The sequence below is a fragment of the Spinacia oleracea genome, chromosome 6, assembly GCF_020520425.1.
Source record: "Spinacia oleracea cultivar Varoflay chromosome 6, BTI_SOV_V1, whole genome shotgun sequence".
NCBI classification, from domain to species: Eukaryota; Viridiplantae; Streptophyta; class Magnoliopsida; order Caryophyllales; family Amaranthaceae; genus Spinacia; species Spinacia oleracea.
The window spans coordinates 80715431-80735673 of record NC_079492.1 but is presented as its reverse complement, the minus strand read 5'-3'; the positions used below and the strand labels follow the sequence as shown (position 1 = coordinate 80735673).

General features: G+C 31.8%; 2 protein-coding genes across 2 annotated transcripts; both read right to left on the bottom strand.

Annotated features, from left to right (window-relative positions):
• Window positions 1-13259: 13259 nt before the first annotated feature.
• On the bottom strand, window positions 13260-15503 carry LOC130463303 (protein FAR1-RELATED SEQUENCE 1-like). Its single transcript, XM_056832398.1, has 4 exons — window positions 15065-15503; window positions 14719-14980; window positions 14373-14632; window positions 13260-13312 (listed from the first exon to the last, which is right to left on the bottom strand). The coding sequence occupies exons 1-4, from the start codon at window positions 15501-15503 to the stop codon at window positions 13260-13262; spliced, it is 1014 nt and encodes a 337-aa protein (XP_056688376.1).
• Window positions 15504-16430: 927 nt separating this feature from the next.
• On the bottom strand, window positions 16431-18301 carry LOC110798052 (uncharacterized). The gene is made up of 4 exons (XM_056832397.1): window positions 18229-18301; window positions 18054-18149; window positions 16550-17268; window positions 16431-16439 (listed from the first exon to the last, which is right to left on the bottom strand). The coding sequence occupies exons 1-4, from the start codon at window positions 18299-18301 to the stop codon at window positions 16431-16433; spliced, it is 897 nt and encodes a 298-aa protein (XP_056688375.1).
• Window positions 18302-20243: the final 1942 nt, after the last annotated feature.

The following is a 20243-nucleotide window of genomic DNA, read 5'->3' as shown; positions in this document are numbered from 1 at the left end:
TTTCACCCAAATTGGTGAATTATATTCATCTACCATCTTCAATCGGATATAACCAACAAAGTGTTGATTATCTAGATGAACTTAAGGTCGCACCATTTCTAGGTTTGATGAGTTTTGAAGGAAATGTGTCCTTCACCCAAGGTGCATTAAGTCTAATACCAAGGTTCAAATTAATTACGAACGATTAATTCGGTGAGATCAAGTGATCGGAACAGCTAGCTGGAGCAATGCTTCCGATCAGTGAGTTCTAATCTATATTAGGCTCACAGCTTACTCTTGACTGAACCTATAAGGTCACACCAATGGCATGTAACAGATCACCGGAATAAATGAATCGGAAATTCATTTAATAGCTTTTCGGGAATTAGTTCGGAAAAACATAATATACGATACGACCTTGCATCGGAATCGTATATCGTATCTCGAATATTCGTAAGCTGGGCGAAACGAATAATCGTATTGTACGACGGTGATTCGTCGTGTACGATACGATAAATAATAGCCGTAAGGCATTAGTCGCGAATACTAGCCGCAAGGGAGCTGCCGGCCAATCGAGCCAAGCGCGCATGCGCGCAAGGCCCAACGAGCCAGCAAGCTCGCGTGCAGCAAGCAAGCCCGCCCGCGGCACAGCGTGTGCGCGCACAAGGGGAAGCAGCGCAACGAGCATAGAAAGCAATGCTCGCGACCCATTGCTGCTGCTCGGCTGCTGTGGGCTTCGGCCTGCTGCTGGGCTTGCGTGACTATGTGGCTTCGGTGAGTGTGAGTGTGTGGCCGGTTAAGGCCTTGTGCCTTGGCCGATTACACATAATATAACCTAGGTTATATTCCACACTCCTAAGTCAGTTTTTCCAATCTGAAAACCTAATTCTAATATTACGTAGTTTCAGTTTTGCTCTCTACAGAAAACTGTTCTTCCCAAAAAGCAAACACTATTGAATATTGTCTAAGCTACGATTATCAAGACGGATCTGAACGTGTCGGTGAACCAAATAGAGGAACGACGATTGGAGTTCTTTGTTCGTGTTCCTGACTCATAAAATCGGGAAAACACGCTTCGAATGTAAGTTTGCTTAATCTGTGCTTTATACATGTTTCCTGGCTTTAGGGATTGTTCCGCATATGTTATATGTATTTAACTGTATTCCCCTACAATGGTATCATGAGCCTTATGTATTAAAGTACTCTTTAGCATTAATTATATGTTTTTGTACGCTGTCGGATTTTTTTTTGGATTTATGTTGAATTTTTCGAAATATTGTGGATTATTGGATGAATCGTATAATATGTTCTGAATTCAAAAGGTTTCGAAAATTCGATTTTTCTGATCCTAATCTGATTGAAAATGATTTCGAAGATCAACTCATGAGAAAAAATTGCAAAAACAGGCCTCGAAGTATGAGTTTTTGGGCGTTTTTGTTAAGTAACGAATTAAATTAACAATTTCGAAAAGTTTTTCAATTAATTGGTCGACCTAAACTACTCGGAATTGATTGAAATTTTTCCCTACTGTTTTTGGGTATATTTTAAAATTATGGTAAAATTTTCGGCCATAAATGTTAAGTATAAACCATAATTTCACTTTCCCCAAATTTGTAATTTTTAGATCGCTAATTAATTTTTTAAATAATTTAGATCTGGAAATTTGGTTAATTGGGAAAGGGAATATAATTTCATATAAAGTGGAAGTTTTTAAAAATTATTGGATTAAAATTTTGATTAGATTCGTTAATTTTAATCGTCACTTAAACCAAATCGGTAAAAATCTGAAATTTAAATGTTTAGAACGATTTAAAATTTTAGTTTCGATTATCAAAAATGTTCAAATTTTTGTTAACATTGTTCGTTCGTTAAATTTGAATATTGTTAGCCTAGATTTAATAAATTTTGCAAAATTGGATTGTTGTAAAAATTAATTAAATCGTAAACTTGTTATTTTTCGAAAATAAAAACGGTTAATTTTGTGAAAAATAACTAATGCAAATATGTTTCGTGAAATTGAAAATTATTATTTTTAATTAGTTGGTTCGTATGGATCGAACCAAAGGCACGAACAAGGGGTGTGCGGTGTGTGTGGCTCGTCGTAGCCAATGCGCGCTGCCTCCCCGCAGCACAGGCACAACAACGCGGGCAGCCAGCAAGCGAGCTGGCGTGCCACGTGCGCTGGCCGAGAGAGCGAGCAAGGCAGTTAGGCTTTGGCTTGCGAGCTGCGAGCAAGCAAGGGGCGTTGATGCCTTGCCTTGCGCGCAGCGACGAGCAGCACAACACGAGCACAACAATGCCACGAGCAGCGATGGCTGCGAGGGTGTGCAGTGAGGCTTGTGAGGCATGGGCGATGAGCTCGTGGCCTCATATGGCCTCACACAGCACATGGCAGTGTTGGGTTGGGTGCAAGCCTAGCCCGCATTGCACAATTTTGGCAATTTTCGTTCATTGGGCTTTATATTTAATATTTGCATTAAAAATGGCTAACGGGATAATTAATTAATTATTTCATTTAACTTGGGCCGGGTCGTGAGTTTAATTAAATATTTCATATTTAATTATCCGGAATAAAATATTGGTTTGAGTGGGAGCCGCTTAATGAAATTAAAATGAAATAATTATTTTAATTATTTTCGTATGGCACTTTATTTTAATTAAATTAAATTTTGATTAGAATATATTCTAAGGATAAATAATTCGGAATTGATTAATCTTTTAGGACATGTTTATGTGAACATGATTTTTTTGCATATTTAATTGGGCCATTCGTTTTAGGATACGAATGGATGAATGCATAGAATATATATTTTATGTAATGCAGGTACTCCAATTGACTAGTATGGCCAATCTAGGATAGTTAAATACGGTCTGCGAACCATTTTATCTTTGAATGTAAAGTTTTAAATATGTTCTGCGTACCATTGAAATTTTGATGTAATTTTTATTATTTCAAGTATTTCTAGTTTAGAACTTTAAGTTAGCATTGAATGAAGTTCAAGACGATATCAAGCTAACAAGACGGTGAAGAAGATTGGATGCTTCAAGACAAGAGTTTTGGGCCATACTAGTGCACCAATTTTATTTATGCACTATATATTGTGAATGTATGAATATATTATGCATGAATGTTGTTTGTATGCTTGATTAGATTTAGTTCACTAAATAATCGAACCAACATATAAACAACTAGGTCCAAAGTAATATTGAGTTCAAAAGTTGCCTTCCAAATCAAGCACTTACAAAAATCTAAGGATCTAACGTAGTAGGTTTCCGCCAAACCGAGGTGCTATTTTAGTTGACTTAGATGGTAAGGTATCCCAAAGGAACACGTTGATTGTGGTTTTAACTCAAACAACAATGGCATATGTAATGGCAATGGGATAAATTCTGGTATTAATTTATTAACCAAGAGTAATTTGGAGATTACTAGCAATAGGTTTTGCTTACCTAGAATCTTAAAAGACTTAAGACATGCCAAAACTGCTTAAGGATTTAAGACTTTTAGGGTCTTGGAATCGTTTCATTCATTTTGGACCATGTTTTTCTTTTGCGTGAATGAAATGTTTAATAGCTTGAATGATTGCATGTTAGCACTTATTTCAAAGTTATTAAAGTTATGAATGGTTATTTATTGCAAATTCTTTCCAAATGTAGTAATCAAATGCCCGCAAACAGTAACAACTCGTTCAACCTGCGTTCAATTCTCGACAAAGAGAAGTTGAACGTCAACAATTTCCTCAACTGGAAAAGGAACTTGCAAACAGTTCTAATGCATGAGGAACAAGAATATGTCCTCGAGGAAGAGTTACTAGAGGCCGCCGGGTCGGAGGTGACACAAGCTGCCCTTAACCGTTAGATCCAGGCCAACAGGGATGTCAAATGTGTGATGCTTGAATCCATAAATCCTGAACTTCAGAAAACGTTCATTAACTCGGATGCTTACCAAATCATCTCGGCATTGAAGAACATGTTTCAGGACCAAGCCAGAATCGAAAGATTCGAGACTCAGAGGTTGATCCTTGGGACTAAGCTCAAGAAAGGAGAACCAGTGAGCCCACATGTTCTTAAAATGATTGGACTCTAGGTTCCGACGTCTCAAATGAAATGGCTATTGACATCATTCTCCATTTGCTTCATAGTGGATATGATCACTTCAAGTTAAATTACAACATGAACAGCATGGAGAAAACTCTTACTGAGCTTCACGGTATGCTGAAAACCGTTGAAAAGACGCTCAAGCAAGAGAATAAGCACGACGTGCTTATGGTGCGTAAGGGCAAAGGCTTCACGAAATCAGGCAAGGGAGAGGGAAAGAAGGTTAAGGGCAAGCTACGCCCTCACCTAAGTCCAACGGCACCAGTTCTGGTAAACAGAAAAGGGTGACTCGTTCTCCTTCCGACTCTGAATGCTTCTACTGCAAGAAGAAGGGGCATTGGAATAGGGATTTCTCAAAGAGAAAGGAAGATGAGAAGAACGGGAACGTTCCTTCTACTTCAGGTATATATGTTATACACTGTAATCTTGATAATTCTACTTCTTGGGTATTAGATACTGGTTGTGGCTCACACTTATGTTCCAATTCGCAGGGACTAAGGAGAAGTAGAAATCTTGATAAAGGCAAGATGGATCTACGCGTGGGAAATGGAGCACGGATTGCTGCATTAGCCGTAGGATCTTATTTTATTTCTTTGCCTAGTGGTTTTGTTTTGGAACTAGAAAACTTTTACTATGTTCCTAGTATCACCAGAAACATTATTTCCGTTTCAAGTTTGGATTCTAAAGGTTTTAGTTTTCAATTTAAAGACAATAGTTGTTCTTTTTCTTTGAATGGAATTTTTAATGGTTCAGCACAACAAGAAAATGGTCTATATGTGCTAGATACGAGCAAACACATTTATAACATAAATACTAAAAAGGCTAAAACTGGTGATTCCGATATCACATATATGTGGCATTGTCGATTTGGCCATATAAACACAAAATGCATGGAAAGACTTCAAAGGAAGGGCATTCTAGAATCATTCGACTTAGAGAAGATTGATCAATGCGAATCTTGTTTAATTGGAAAAATGACAAAGCGACCTTTCTCAAAGGTGGGAGAAAGAGCAAGCGAACTACTAGGGCTAATACATACGGACGTATGTGAGCATATGAGTATGAACGCTAGAGGTGATTTCAGCTATTAAAGAACATTAAAACAACAATTAAAGAAAACGAGGGAAAAAATTGTAACGGTTATATTGCCACGTAAGGGTGGTAACCGGTTACAGCAGGTCATTTACTTGTTAGGCTTAATAATAGTAGTTGGGTCATAAAGGTTGGATTATTTAGAAAAATAGCTAAGGTAGGCTTAATTAAAGAAAACCGGGCAAAGGTTGGATTAATAATGACAAATTTTCCTTATTTTTATAAACTTTAACTTATTTTGAACAACTCTCCCTAAATATATACAGAGTAATAGAAAAACTTTTAGTATTCTTAAAACTCCCAATTAATCAATACTTTATTATTTAGTTAATTTCCCGGCCTTCAACGTTTATATCTAACATTATTATTTAATTTGATTAAAAAATATATATCGTGCGTAGCACGGGCAAAAAAACTAGTTAATTTAATTTAATATTAGGGGTTGGAAAATTTATGTGGGAATATGGGTAGAATCTTTAGGTATTTTGTAATTAGATAGAAATGTGAGGGTATATTGGGAAAAAAAAAGTATGGCCAAAAATAGAATAGATTCTAAATGGGTAGAACAAAAAGAAACTCTTAAAATGGAAACGGGTTGAACAAATAGGATCGGAGGGAGTATTTATTATTTATTATTAGTAATAAGTTCCAATAAGTTTTAAGAAGTTCCAATAAGTTCAGATAAGTTCCAATAAGTTCATATAAGTTCAGATCAGATAAGTTCAGATAAGTTCAAGTCAACTAAGTTGAACAGAACGCACCACGTTTCAACCATTTTTTGAGATCCCCAATAATGGAGTCATTCATAGGGATGGCAATTGGGCGGTGCGGGTACGGGGACCCCCTCCCCCGTACTCGCACCCGCCAAAAAAATTTACACCCATCACCTACCCGCCACCCGCTGCGGGTATAAATTTCTCGTCCACACCCGCCTAGGCGGATGCATTCCTATAACCATATCCACCACCCACGTGGATATCCACCAACCTCTTCTACCCGCCTGTACCCGCATATAATATATCTTTTGTTTTTTCAATAAATTCAATCAAATATTTTTTATTTCAATCAAATATTTGCCAAAAAAAATCCGATTTCAATCAATTGTTTATGTGTTTTCTCGTATAAAATCATCTGGTTTAATAATTAAGCTATTTATTTACACTATACTAAACCGGGTCCATAGCATGGACCAGGGTATTATAGGCATTACAACTTTCTTAGCAACTGAAAACAAGTGACTGTCACGTGCGGATTCGTGTAGTATATAAACTAATTTGAATTTTTTTTATTTCTTTTTTTTGCGCGTTTCAACTTCCTGCAATTCTCTCTCAATTTCTCTCTCCTCTCTCAACTGTTTCTCAATTTCCCTCTTTCATTCAGTTTCATCAATAATTTCTAGGTTTTGTGTCCAAATCAACTCAAAAATCACTCAAAAATCATCAAAAAATCACTGCGTTGTTTGAATTTCTGTTAACATGGTGAAAAAGAAGGTAGTTACTGTTTCAAAAAAGGACGTTGTCGTCGCTTCGTCGGAACAACCGGCGAATGAAGTTGTTCAAACTCGTCCGCGGCGTAATCAACCTTCTGGTATGTTTTTGAAGTGATTTCAGTGGTTTTTTTGAGAGATTTGATTTGCATGTTGTTTTGCTGAAATTAGGTTTTGTTTTCGTAATCAACCTTCTGGTATGTTTTTGAAGTGATTTCAGTGGTTTATTTTTTGAGCGATTTGATTTTCATGTTGTTTTGTTGAAATTAGTGTTTATGTTTAATATAGTTAGTATATGAATGATATAGTTACCTTTATTTTATTTTTTGAAGTGTTTTTATAGTTACCTTAATGTTCGTTGTGGTTATTTTAGTAGTAGTTTTTACATTAATTATATTTTTAACAACAGTTACTATTATTTTAAAATAGTAACTATGTGTTTAAAATAGTTACTATGTGTTTAAAGTTGTTACTATGTGTTTAAAATAGTTACTATGTGTTTAAAATAGTTACTATCTGTTTACAATAGTTACTATGTCTTTAAAATAGTGACTATGTCTAAAATAGTTACATTGTTATAAATAGTTACTATGTCTAATTAACAGTTACTATGTCTAAGAAATAGTTACTATGTACTCAATGATTTGAACAGTTACTATATATCTACAATAGTTACTATATGTTATAAATAGTTACTATGTCTAATAAATAGTTACTTCGTTACAAATAGTTACTATGTCTAATAAACAGTTACTATGTCTAATAAATAGTTACTATGTGTTATAAATAGTTACTCTATGATTTCAAAGGTTACTATATGTTTGTAATAGTTACTATAACATTCAAATGGTTACTATATTCTATTATGGTTGCTATATGATTTTAATTGTTACTATATGATTGTAATGGTTACTATATAGTAATATTTTGTCTTATAATTGTTTTGTTTTCAGTTGCTAAGGATTCTGTGGGCATAAAAAAGAACAAAAAGGTTGACAAGCGCAAAACAAAAGATATTGAGCTTCAACCTGAAATCGAACCAATTGAAGAACCAGAATCTAATCAACTAGCTTTACAAAATTCTGCTTTGGTTGACGTTGCACATCCTGAATCTTATCAAATTCATTCTCAAGTTCTGAAAGAAGTTGGTGCTGATGGCTTGCCAATTGTGTAAGTGTTAATTTAATTTATATATAGTTACTATATGTTTTAAGTAGTTACTATATCTTTGTAATAGGTACACACTATCTTTATTTTGTAAACAGTTACTATATGTTCTAAATAATTACTATATGTTTTTAATTAGTTACTATATGTTTAAACATGTACCATATGTTCTAAATAGTAACTATATGTTTTAAATAGTTACTATATGTTTTAAACATTTACCATTATGATTCCAAAGGTTACTATATGTTGTTAATAGTCACTATATGTTCTAAACAGTTACTATATTTTATAAAGAATTACTATATTGTCAAAATAGTAACTATATTTTATAAAGAGTTACTATATTGTCAAAATAGTAACTATACTTTATAAAGTGTTACTATAATTTCAGAATAGTAACTATATTGTATTAAGAGTTACTATATTGTCAAAATAGTAACTATATTTTATAAAGAGTTACTATATTGTCAAAATAGTAACTATATTTTATAAAGAGTTACTATATTGTCAAAATACTAACTATATTTTATAAAGAGTTACTATATTGTCAAAATAGTAACTATATTTTCTAAATAGTTACTATATGTTCTAAATAGTTACTATATGTTATAAATAGGTTCTATGTGTACTATAGTTACTATATTATTTGAAAGGTTACTATATGTTTTAAATAGTTACTATATTTTCTAAATAGTTACTATATGTTTCTAATAGTTACTACATGTTTTAAACAGTTACTATGTATTCTAAATAGTTACTATATGATATATAAAGCTGACTTACTTTCATTATTCATTTTTTCAGGTTTAATTTTGATACACAATGTTCAGGAGGATCATTGTGTAAATTAATTAAAGACTTCTCTCCTGATCAAAAGGCAGCTGTTCAAGAGATAGGGTTTGGAGGATTTTTAGGCCTTCAATTAAGTCGAAAAAACACTCAGATGATGTACTGGTGCATCAAGTGCTTTGATGGTGTGAGTTCTCTGTTTACAATCAGTGATTCCAAGCAATTTGAAATCACTGATTATGATGTGTACGATTTGTTTATGCTCCCCCTTTCTGAGCTGGAGGTTGAAGGGGTTAAACGTGGGCGCAATTCCACTAATCCTGATTTTGATTTGAAGATCAAGCGGAGAAAAGAGTTCGGTTTTGAAGAGGTCAATGCTCAAATTCCTATAAGGTTGCTTGAGGACAGGATTAAATTGTTGACAGATGGTGGTGATCTGTTTAAACAATTATTTGTTTTTGTTGCTTTCTCTACATTTTTTACTCCAACAGCCAATAGGACTGTAGATTTGAGATTGGCTAAGGCTTTGGAAGATCCTAAAATGATTCCCAAACACAATTGGTGTAAATACGTTCTTGACGTATTATGTGAGGAAACAGTGAAATTTAAAAATTGTTTATTGAAAGGCAAAGATCAAAAGACATTTGGAGGCTGTGTTGTGTTTTTGCAACTTGTGTATTTTCAGAGGATTAAGTTTAGGAATTCCAGTGGTATTCCTGATCACTTACCTCTTATTCAGCATTGGACATCGAAGATGGTAACCGATCGGATTCATGCTGAACATTCCAATATGAGTGCATTATATGGTTCTGGTATTTTGGAGAAGGAGAAGTATCCAATTTCCAAAAAGTTTGTTTTTGTTGATGGTCAAATAGATTTGACACAAATCAAATCTATTTCGAAAGAAAATGAAGCTGGCAGCAGTGGGGGAAGAGCTGAACAGCCCTATGTTAGCCGTCGAATTCCAAGTCGGCGTCCTAGGATTCTTCAGTTTGAAATCCTTGAATCTCATCCTACTGATGAAGAAATTTTCTCTAAAGCCACTGATGTAAATTTACTTTATTATTGATATATTTGTCAATATATAGTATAGTTATTTTTTATATGCTATACTTATCTTTTATACACTATTGTTATCATTATCTTTGGTTTAGTAAATGTAGGTATATATAGTTATCTTTTATATTCTATAGTTATCTTTTATGTACTATAGTTGTCTTTCATACACTAAGTTACCATTACTTTGTTTTAATAAACAGTAACTATATGTTTTAAACAGTTACTATATGGTATAAATAGTTACTATATGTTTTATATACTATAGTTATCTTGTGTATACTATAGATATCTTTTATATACTATAGTTACCTTTTATTTACTATAGTTATCTTTTATTTTCTATAGTTATCTTTTATATTCTATAGTTACCTTTCTTATACTATAGTTAACTTTTATATAGTTATCTTTATATACTATAGATACCTTTTCTTATAATATTTTTTGTACTTTTAATTAAATTTTCATATTATGTTCCATATTTAAATTTATGTATTTTGTTTTTTAGGATTTTCATGGTCAGTGGTTGTTGATGAAGAGATATCTGGATGTAGTTTCAGCCATCCATGCTGAAGAGCTGTTCAAATTAAAGGCTTCAATGCCTTCGCAGAACCATGGCGATGATATTTTGGAAATTTTCACTTATCAAAAGATGGTTGATGAGTTGGTGGAGATTCATCAATTGGTGAAGAATCTACCAAATGGTTAGGATGATATTTTTGGTTCAAGTAACAATCCAGTTGTTACCGTTGCCCCTCAACCTTCTGTCGTTGTTCCAACTGAGCCTGCAAGTTTGTGTACTGCTGCTATTGTTGATGCAACAACATCTACCCAAGCAATTATTCGAGAAGTTGATCCTGACACTCAAATACATGCAGTTCTTGATTCTTTGAAAAGAAAAGCTAAAGAAACTACGGAGGATGATGATGAAGAAATAGAAGAATATGAGCGCGTGTGGGCTGCATTTCAAAAATGCATCATTAACAACCATGTTGTATCAAGAGTGAATGTCAGTGTCTATGGCATAGAGGAAAATGTGATGTTTATGTCTCCGTTTATGATAGCATTTGAAGATTTAATGAGGCATCTTCAAGCATTTGTTCAAGAAGTTGTGGACTTTGCTGCTTTGACTGATGGAGAGGGTATTTTGAATGAGTAAGTAGAAGTTTTCTCATTTAATAATTTATAGTTACCTTTCATATAATATAGTTACCATTCATATATTATAGTTACCTTTCATATAAAATAGATACCTTTCATATATTATAGTTACCTTTCATATATTATAGTTACCTTTCATATAATGTAGTTACCTTTCATATAATATAGTTACCTTTCTTAAAAGTGAAGTTGCTGCCTTAACTTTATAGTAACCTTTCATATAATATAGTTACTATTTGTATACTATAGTATCCTTTTGTTTACTATATTTACCTTTTATATTCTATTGTTACTTTTTATTTATTATAGTAACCTTTATAATTCTTCTGACATATTTATTGTTTCTTTTTTATGTTTTTCAGTGATAAAGTTGTAGAATACAATCATTTTATTGCGGTAGCAAGAGATGACATGTGGACACTTCCTTCTACATTTGATATTCTTTTGATTCATATTGAATCTTGGGCTTTCTTATTGAATGAAAATGAAAGGAATCCTGCCGGTTCTCCTCAGAAACTGTTTTTAGGTGGCACATATTGTGTAAGTTATATTTTTAATAATATAGAATGTTAATTATTTTAAATTTTTTTGGCCTTTGTTTAATTTTTCTTTTAATATTGATTTGCATAAATATGTTGCTGATTTGATTGAGAAACCAGACAATGAAAAAGTCTTGTCTGAATTGTGTGTTTGTCTTAATTATGGTGTGAAAGATATAAATGGAGTTCAATCGTTGAAAGATTGTAATATGGTATGATTTATATTTTCTTTATATAACCATATTATCTTCTTTTTTTTGTCTCCTTTCTTGTAGTTGTAATCTGTTGTTTTTCTTTTTTATATGGATTTTTGCTCCTTTCTGATTGAAGACCCGAAGCATTATTACCTGTTTGTCATTAGTATGAAAGACAAAAGTGTCTACTTCATTGATAATATGCTTCTGGAACCAAAAGAGATGGAACAAAGGAAGAAATCTTATTCTGTCTTGGTAAGTTTTTTTTTATAGTTACTTTTTTTTTTTTGTAGTTACTCTATAAATGTTATAGTTACCCTTATATTAGTCTTTCTTTTTTAGAGGAACTATATTTTTGACAAGGTTACTATTTGTTTAAAACAGTAACTGTGTTTTTAAAATAGTTACTATCTTTTCTAGAAAGTAATTTAACTTTAAAGCAGTAATTATGTTTTATAAATAGTTACTGAGTGATTTAATAGGTTAGTACTATAGTTACTATATTATCTGAAAGGTTACTATATATTATGCAATAGTTACTATACTGTTTTAGAAATAATTATGTGTACAAAGAGTTACTCTTTATAAAATACAGTAACTCTTTATACAATAGTTACTATATGATTCCAAAGGTTACTATATGTTGGTAATGGTTACTATATGATTTTAATGGTTCCTATATGATTCTAATAGTTACTATATGATTTTAATAGTTACTATATGATTTTAATGGTTACTATATGATTTTAATAGTTACTATATGATTTTAACCAACTGGTAATAGTTACTATATGATTTTAATAGTTACTATATGATTTTAATGGTTACTATATGTTGGTAATAGTTACTATATGATTCCAAAGGTTACTATATGTTGGTAATAGTTACTATATGTTTTGTACAGTGTTCTTCATTGGAAAAACTACTGAAAGATATGGATAACATTCATCATGAAGATATTAGAAGCTTCAAATTTATCCCGGTCGGTGGTAATTGGAAGCGAGGTGCTTATGACAAAGACTGTTGTGTCTATTTGATCATGTTTATGATGGTCTTTCATGGTGTTGAAACGGTACAAGATGGTGTTGGGATTTTTTACTTTGATCCCTTGGCAGATGTAAGTTTTTGTGTTAAAAATAATTATTGTTATTCATATTTTCTTTTCATTCTTTATAGTTATTGTTTTGTTATCATAGTTACTGTTTTTATTATAATAGTTATTGTTCTAATATTTGCAGGAGGATTTCAGGAAGTTTCCCAGGGCTTGTATGTGTGGCACCATTGTGTTGTCAGATTTGAATTGTTGCAGAGATGAATTTCTGAAACGAATGGTTGCATTCAGGAAAAACAGGAAACAAGATGTTTTGGATGCCCTAATTAAACAAAGGGAAGAGTTGACGCAGAAATACATGAATGACGCTTCAAAAATTGAAATTGTTGCAAGAAATAATTCAGCAAGGAAATCCAAACATGTTGAAACAAAAGATGAAGCTGAGACAGATGTCAATGTTGAAGAGAAAGGACGTGGCAAAGGCGGGAGACGCGCAAGAGGAGGCAGCCGCGGTAAGGGACGTGGACGAGGTGCTTCACGTGGTTAATAATCATTGGTGAAAAAAAAATTAATTTTTTGTGTTAGTATGTAGTCAAATTACTATTTAGAAAGTACAATTAATTCTAATTTTGATATAGTTACTCTCAGTGTTTTTTAATTGTTTGATATATGAGAGTAATTATAACTTTTGCAGTATCTGTGTCATATTGTTCAATTTACTCAGTATAAATATAGTTTCTATTTGAATGATATAGTTACTTTTTTAAAAAAATAGTTACTCTTATAAATTTGTTAGTCATATGATTGCATAACGAAGGTTACTATATTGTCAAAATAGTAACTATATTTTATATAGAGTTACTATATGTAAAGAAGGGTGACCACTATATAAATAGTGAATAGTTTTGTGTATAAATTCAAATAGTTACTATCTTACAGATATAGTTATCTTTAATAAGATAAATTACTCTCTTTTTTATGGTATTTTATTATTTGATAAACAGATTGTTACTATAAGTCATTTTGATTGCATAATATTTTTTTAGAATAGTAACTATATTGTATTAAGAGTTACTATATTATATTGTCAAAATAGTAACTATTAAGAGTTACTATATTGTCAAAATAGTAACTATATTATATAAAGAGTTACTATATTGTTAAAATAGTAACTATATTGTATTAAGAGTTACTATATTGTCAAAATAGTAACTATATTTTATAAAGAGTTACTATATTTTCAGAATAGTAACTATATTGTATTAAGAGTTACTATATGATTCCAAAGGTTACTATATGTTGGTAATAGTTACTATATGATTCAAAATAGTAACTATATTGTATTAAGAGTTACTATATTGTCAAAATAGTAAACTATATTGTATTAAGAGTTACTATATTGTCAAAATAGTAATTTATAAAGAGTTACTATATTTTCAGAATAGTAACTATATTGTATTAAGAGTTACTATATTGTCAAAATAGTAACTATATTTTATAAAGAGTTACTATATTTTCAGAAAAGTAACTATATTCTATTAAGAGTAACTATATTTTCAAAATAGTAACTACATTTTATAAAGAGTTACTATATTGTCAAAACTATAATATAAAACAAGAACATCACTAAAATAGTTGTTCTTTAGGTGTAAATAATTGAATATTTGGTGTCTTGGATCCAAATTCTTTGTGTTTCTTTTTTCCTTTCTTTGATGGCTGCTTGTAATTGTCATATTGACCATTTATTCTCTTCTTACTCTTTCCTTTATTATTAGCACGATCAGGATCAACCACAATTGTTATTTCAGAATTAGTTGATTCTTCGTCTTGTGTTTGTCGTTGTGCTTCAGCTTTTGCCTTTTCTTGTTCTGCTATCTTTGCAGCTTCTTCTTTTGCCTTCCTTTCTTCTTCCTTTTTTATGATTTCATCAACTGCTTTATTATCCGTTTTAAACTTCTCCTCGATAAATTTTCTGGCCTTTGCTATCTTATGCCCTTTCAAAATCAAGTTATAGTATCTGTGGTATAAAGTTTAAGCATGAAGTCAAATATCAACTGTAATTGTAACTATATGAAAATGAACTAATGTATATTGAAAAATTACCTTCTGATCATATGTAATCTCCAACCAGTAAAATTGTTGATTTCACTTTTCTCCCTTTTTATTGTATCAACCCTTTTCCATATCTGTTTCTTTGCATATCTAGTCCATCTTGTTGTTATGTAACGATCTGGAATTGTATTGATTGAATGTAAATGCAATATTCTCAAACAATGGAAGCACAACCATCCAGATTCTTCAAAGTTTTTGCATGTGCAAGTGACGGTTGAATCTTCCATTTTGTATTGAACTTCTTGCCTTGATCCTGTTAGATTATTTACATATAATATAATATTATTCAAAAGAACATCTACTCCAAATATTAAATAAAGATTTATAGTTTTTTTACCTGCTATTACTTCTATCCACACTTCAAAAAACACTGTTCTTCCAACACTTCCCTTGAACATTGTACTACTTGCCACAGAAAGCTTGAACTCTTCTTCAAAATCACGGAAAAGTGTTATCGTGTATACATTTGCAGCCTGTTTTAATATAGCACTCATACTTAGCTCTGAAGTCGGTATTCCCCTTGTACAGTCAAAGTCGTCTTTTTCTTCGGTTTTTCTCCATCGATTTATTGTAGCTTGAAAAATACTATAGAACTCTGTTAATATTGTACTTTTATTTGCTTTAAATCCAACAGCATGGTTTGTACTTTCACTTCTTTGTGAAGAAAGTATACCGGCAGAAAAAAAATCTTTACTTAAAGATGTACACCATTTTTCTTTAAGACCATACAATCTGTTGAACCATTTATCTTTTTCCAGCTTAAAAGTGTTGATCATAGATTTTCAAGTTTCTTCAAAATCATTTGGTGTTATACACCCACTTAAACACTTGTAGAATGCGTTTTTGAAGTTTTTGTCAGACTTCAATAAACCAAACCTACTGTTTGCATTTTTACTCAAGTGCCACAAGCATAACCTGTGTCTTGAAGAAGGAAAAACCTGAAAAACAATAATGAATATATATAATTCCACAAAATAGTAACTATATTTTATAAAGAGTTACTATATTTTATAAAGAATTACTAATATTGTCAAAATAGTAACTATATTGTATTAAGAGTTTCTATATTGTCAAAATAGTAACTATGTTTTATAAAGAGTTACTATATTGTCAAAATAGTAACTATATTGTATTAAGAGTTTCTATATTGTCAAAATAGTAACTATATTTTATAAAGAGTTACTATATTGTCAAAATAGTAACTATACTTTATAAAGTGTTACTATACTTTCAGAATAGTAACTATATTGTATCAAGAGTTACTATATTGTCAAAATAGTAACTATATTTTATAAAGAGATACTATATTGTCAAAATAGTAACTATATTTTATAAAGAGTTACTATATTGTCAAAATAGTAACTATATTTTATAAAGAGTTACTATACTGTCAAAATAGTAACTATATTTTATAAAGAGTTACTATATTGTCAAAATTGTAACTTTTTTTTACAAAGAGTTACTATATTGTCAAAATAGTAACTATAATATATGAAGAGGTACCTGTTCTATTCCAGCAGCAATAGCTGCATCTTGATCAGTGAAAATTGATATAGGGTGCTTTCCTCCCATAGCCTTCAGAAAAGTTTCAAACACCCAAACGAAAGATTTTTTTGGTTTCATCCCCAATGAAAGCACAAGCAAACATTGTGTTTTTCCAATGGTTATTGATACCAACAAATGGAGCACATATGAGATTGTACTTATTGGTTCTGAATGTAGTATCAAAAACTAGAACATCTCCATATATTTTGTAATCTTCTCTCATCATAGAATCCCTCCAAAATAGGCTCTCAACTTTTCCTTCAGCATTGAGTCTTACTCTGAAAAAGAACTCGGGATATATTGATTGTATGTCATACAATTTGTTCACTAGTGTTTGTGAATCCTTGCCATCAATTTGCTTCATTTTTAACTTGTAGCAGTAGTTTAGATGATCAATCATCGTATGACCTACACAGTCGTCTCCGCCAGTTTCTGTTGACATATACCTATAAGACTCCATTGGTCTTAGACCACATTCTGACATTGCCTCAATAGCTTCTTTTTTAGGTTCTGTCATTTGTCGTTCCGATCGGTGGAGATAATTACTTATTTCTCTTGTCAATGGGTGATTATGTACCACTACATGCTTTTCTATTTCAAAATCTCCATTTTCATTCTTCTTTGCAAATATTTGAGCTTCACATTTTGCTCTTGTTATCATAACCCTCTTTCTCCTTTCTTTCTTCTTTGCATCTGATTGATCATCTTCATTTTTGAGTTCTTTGTTTTTAGGAGGGTCTCTTATTCCAGCAGCAGAGCAGTAGAAGTATTTTCCATTAACAATTGTGGTTCCTTCTTTATATCTATTCTTCCCTTTTCGTACACTAAAATCAATAATAGCAGCATGTTTGCAATATAGATCATAAATCTCATCGGTTGTTTTCATTGCTTCTCCAATTAAACTGCCATCTAATTCTTTATCAATGTTTTCTTCCTGCTCATTATTTGGATTTTCAAAGATGCTGTGGTTTGTATCAATTGAATGTATTATTGAACCTGTACAAATACAAATATAATTATCATTAAATGTGATAGTTACTCTTCATTTTTATATAGTTACTCTTTATATGTTATAGTTACTATATATTTAACATAGTTACTTAAGATCTATTGATTGTTATAGTTACTCTACATTTCATATAGTTACTCTTTATTTGTTATAGTTACTCTATATTTAACATACTTACTTAGGATCTATTGATTGTTATAGTTACTCTACAGTTAATATAGTTATTCTTTATATGTTATAGTTACTATAAGTTAAATGTAGTTTATTTCTTATATAGATTATTTCGTTATGTGAAGTTACTCTATAATTAATATAGTTACCTTTCATAAATTATAGTTACTTTATTTTAAATATAGTTATCATTATATTTGATAGTTACTCTTTATTTTATATAGTTACTGTTTATATATTATGGTTACTCACATTTAATATAACTCCTGTTTATATGTGATAGTTACTCTACAGTATATAGCTCCTCTTTATATGTGATAGTTACTCTTCATTTTATATAGTTAGTCTCTATAGTTTATAGTTAATCTACAGTTACTATAAGTCCTATCTATATGAGATAGTTACTCTACATTAAACATAGTTTCTCTTTGTATGTTATAGTTACTCTACGTTAAATATAATTCCTCTTTATATGTTAGTTACACTACTGCAATTATAATATGTTAACTATATCAATATAACAGTTACTATATATATATATATATATATATATATATATATATATATATATATATATATATTAAGAGATACTATATCATACCTTCTTCAATACATTGATTTGCAACCATAACTTGCTGAGATGTGCCTTCATCTTCATCTTCAACGTCATATACTTCTCTATGATTCTCTAAATTTTCTAAAATAATAATAATTACTCAATGAGTATGAAAGTTACTATAATTCTTCGTAGTTAGTTATTAGGATTCGAATATTACCGTCATAATTATACAATTTTTCTTCTATTGCGCGATTTAAATCGATATTCAAATCGATTAAATCGTCCTCCATTGTTGAAGCTCGAAGAGAGAGAAGCTGTTGGAGGAGAGAGAAGCTGCTGTAGGAGAGAGAAGCTGCTGTTGGAGGAGAGAGATTTCAATTTTAGGGTTTCGCGCATTCTGTTATTTTGGAACACGTGATTTCAAACGGTTCAGCGCTGCAAAATTACTTAATTACCCTGGTCCATGGTAACCTTATGGTGGACCGGGTCCATGCAAGCGGAATTGTTAAACTATTTCACCAAATCAAAAAAAACCCAGAATATCAAATCAACAGTGAAGACCAAATTCATCAATGAACAATAAATCAAAATCCAACAACATAATAATTTATTATAATATTAAGCTATTTCACCAAAATAAAATAAAAAATAGAAAATCTAATCAACAATTAACAACAACTTCATTCATCAACAATAGAACAAAACCTAACATTAATTAGAACAATGGATTATAATGAATTCACAGAGGCACATGCTTCTAGAGCTATCATTTGTTGTCTGGGAGATGAAGATATACAATTTACGAGTACATAATGTTCTTGCTTTTGTTCTTCCTAGATTAAAGTAGAACTAAAGATAGATGCTACTTAAGTTAAGAAAGTGTTTGTTTGAACTGGGGTGGATATACTTAGAACCTTTTTTAACACATTAATCACTAAAATAGCGCAAGGTGATTACTTGAAGGGGTGAAGGTCTTAATTCTTGAAGAGTGCACTGTCGTGGATTTTGTTTTGCTTTCTTGAACAACAAAACGGAAATCGTGGATTTTGTTACTCAATGAATGAAGACAAAGCACCTTCCATAATCCATATACAGATTACCTCCGGGGAAGGGAGGTGGCGCAACTCGATGGAGGATGGTAGGAGTGGTCGGGGTTGTGGCGTAAGAGAGAGTAGCAGGGGAGAGTGAGAGACTGAGAGTACAAACTGAAAGAGGGAGGGGGATTCAGGGAGGCTGGAGAGTGGAGGCGTGAGTTTCCACTCAAGTCATTAGGGTTTTTTGTCTAAATGACTCAAATAAGTGGGCTTATTAATCTGGGCCTGTATAAAAATTGTAAAATATGATTAAAATATGGGGGTAAAAAGGCAGGCGGGCAGGTAGGAGGCGGGGCGGGTAGCATCCGGGGCGGGGCAGGCGGGTATCACCTTAAATCCACTACCTACCCGCTACCCATGGCGGGTATGAATTTCATACCCACACCCGCCAAAGTTGTACCCATCCCCGCCCCAATTGGGGTGGGTGCGGTGCGGTATCCGCAAATTTTTACCCACCTGCCATCCCTAGTCATTCACGTGTTGAAATTTTTGTACCCATTTTCTGAGTGGTTTGTAAGGTTGGATTGTTTTTTTTAGGCATGCATTGTATCTTTCCTTTTTTCTAGAGAAAAAATGACTTGAATGGTCGTTGAGGCTTTTATATATTTGTAGACACGGAAAATTTGTTAACATGTCACGTTGGATATTGAAATTTATGTTTACAATGTTATTTAAAAGCTAAATTCACATGTGCTTTTGTATTTTTGAAGGGACAAAAATAATTCACTAGAAATGTTAGTTCTCACTTAAAATACAATTAATTTTAAGCTATATCAAGAGGTTCTCTCTAGAAATTGTCTCCCTACGAATTTCAGAAAATCAGTGACCTAATAGTAATTGTTCATCTTCCACAAAGCTTAAGTACAGTTTCCATAGAAAAGACCTATAGCCATAATTTCTTGTTCGTAATTACTCTTTGCAATATCAAGGAGTTAATAATTGTCTTTGTGATTTCCAACACAGGAGAGCTTAGGAAATAGTAGTTTTTTTTATAAAAAAAGAAAAAGAAAAGAAGCAGCAAAAACGTTTTAAATACCAAACAAAGAAGTATATTTATTTGGGTATCTCCTGTTTCGTCCCACCTACTTCTTCTTTATAGTTTCTTTTGTTTCTCTTTCTTTGCATATATTTCCTTTTT

What these genes read in the sequence shown, in the direction of transcription:
- LOC130463303 (XM_056832398.1), bottom strand. Translation starts at nt 15,503, where the DNA reads ATGATCAACACTTTTAAGCTGGAAAAAGATAAATGGTTCAACAGATTG. An exon ending in AGATTACATATGATCAGAAG is followed by an intron (nt 14,633 to 14,718) that starts GTAATTTTTCAA and finishes TTTATACCACAG; the next exon opens with ATACTATAACTTGATTTTGA. An exon ending in TGCTAATAATAAAGGAAAGA is followed by an intron (nt 13,313 to 14,372) that starts GTAAGAAGAGAA and finishes AATATGACACAG; the next exon opens with ATACTGCAAAAGTTATAATT.
- LOC110798052 (XM_056832397.1), bottom strand. Translation starts at nt 18,301, where the DNA reads ATGGAGGACGATTTAATCGATTTGAATATCGATTTAAATCGCGCAATA. An exon ending in AAAATTGTATAATTATGACG is followed by an intron (nt 18,150 to 18,228) that starts GTAATATTCGAA and finishes TTATTATTTTAG; the next exon opens with AAAATTTAGAGAATCATAGA. An exon ending in AAATCAATGTATTGAAGAAG is followed by an intron (nt 17,269 to 18,053) that starts GTATGATATAGT and finishes GTATTTGTACAG; the next exon opens with GTTCAATAATACATTCAATT.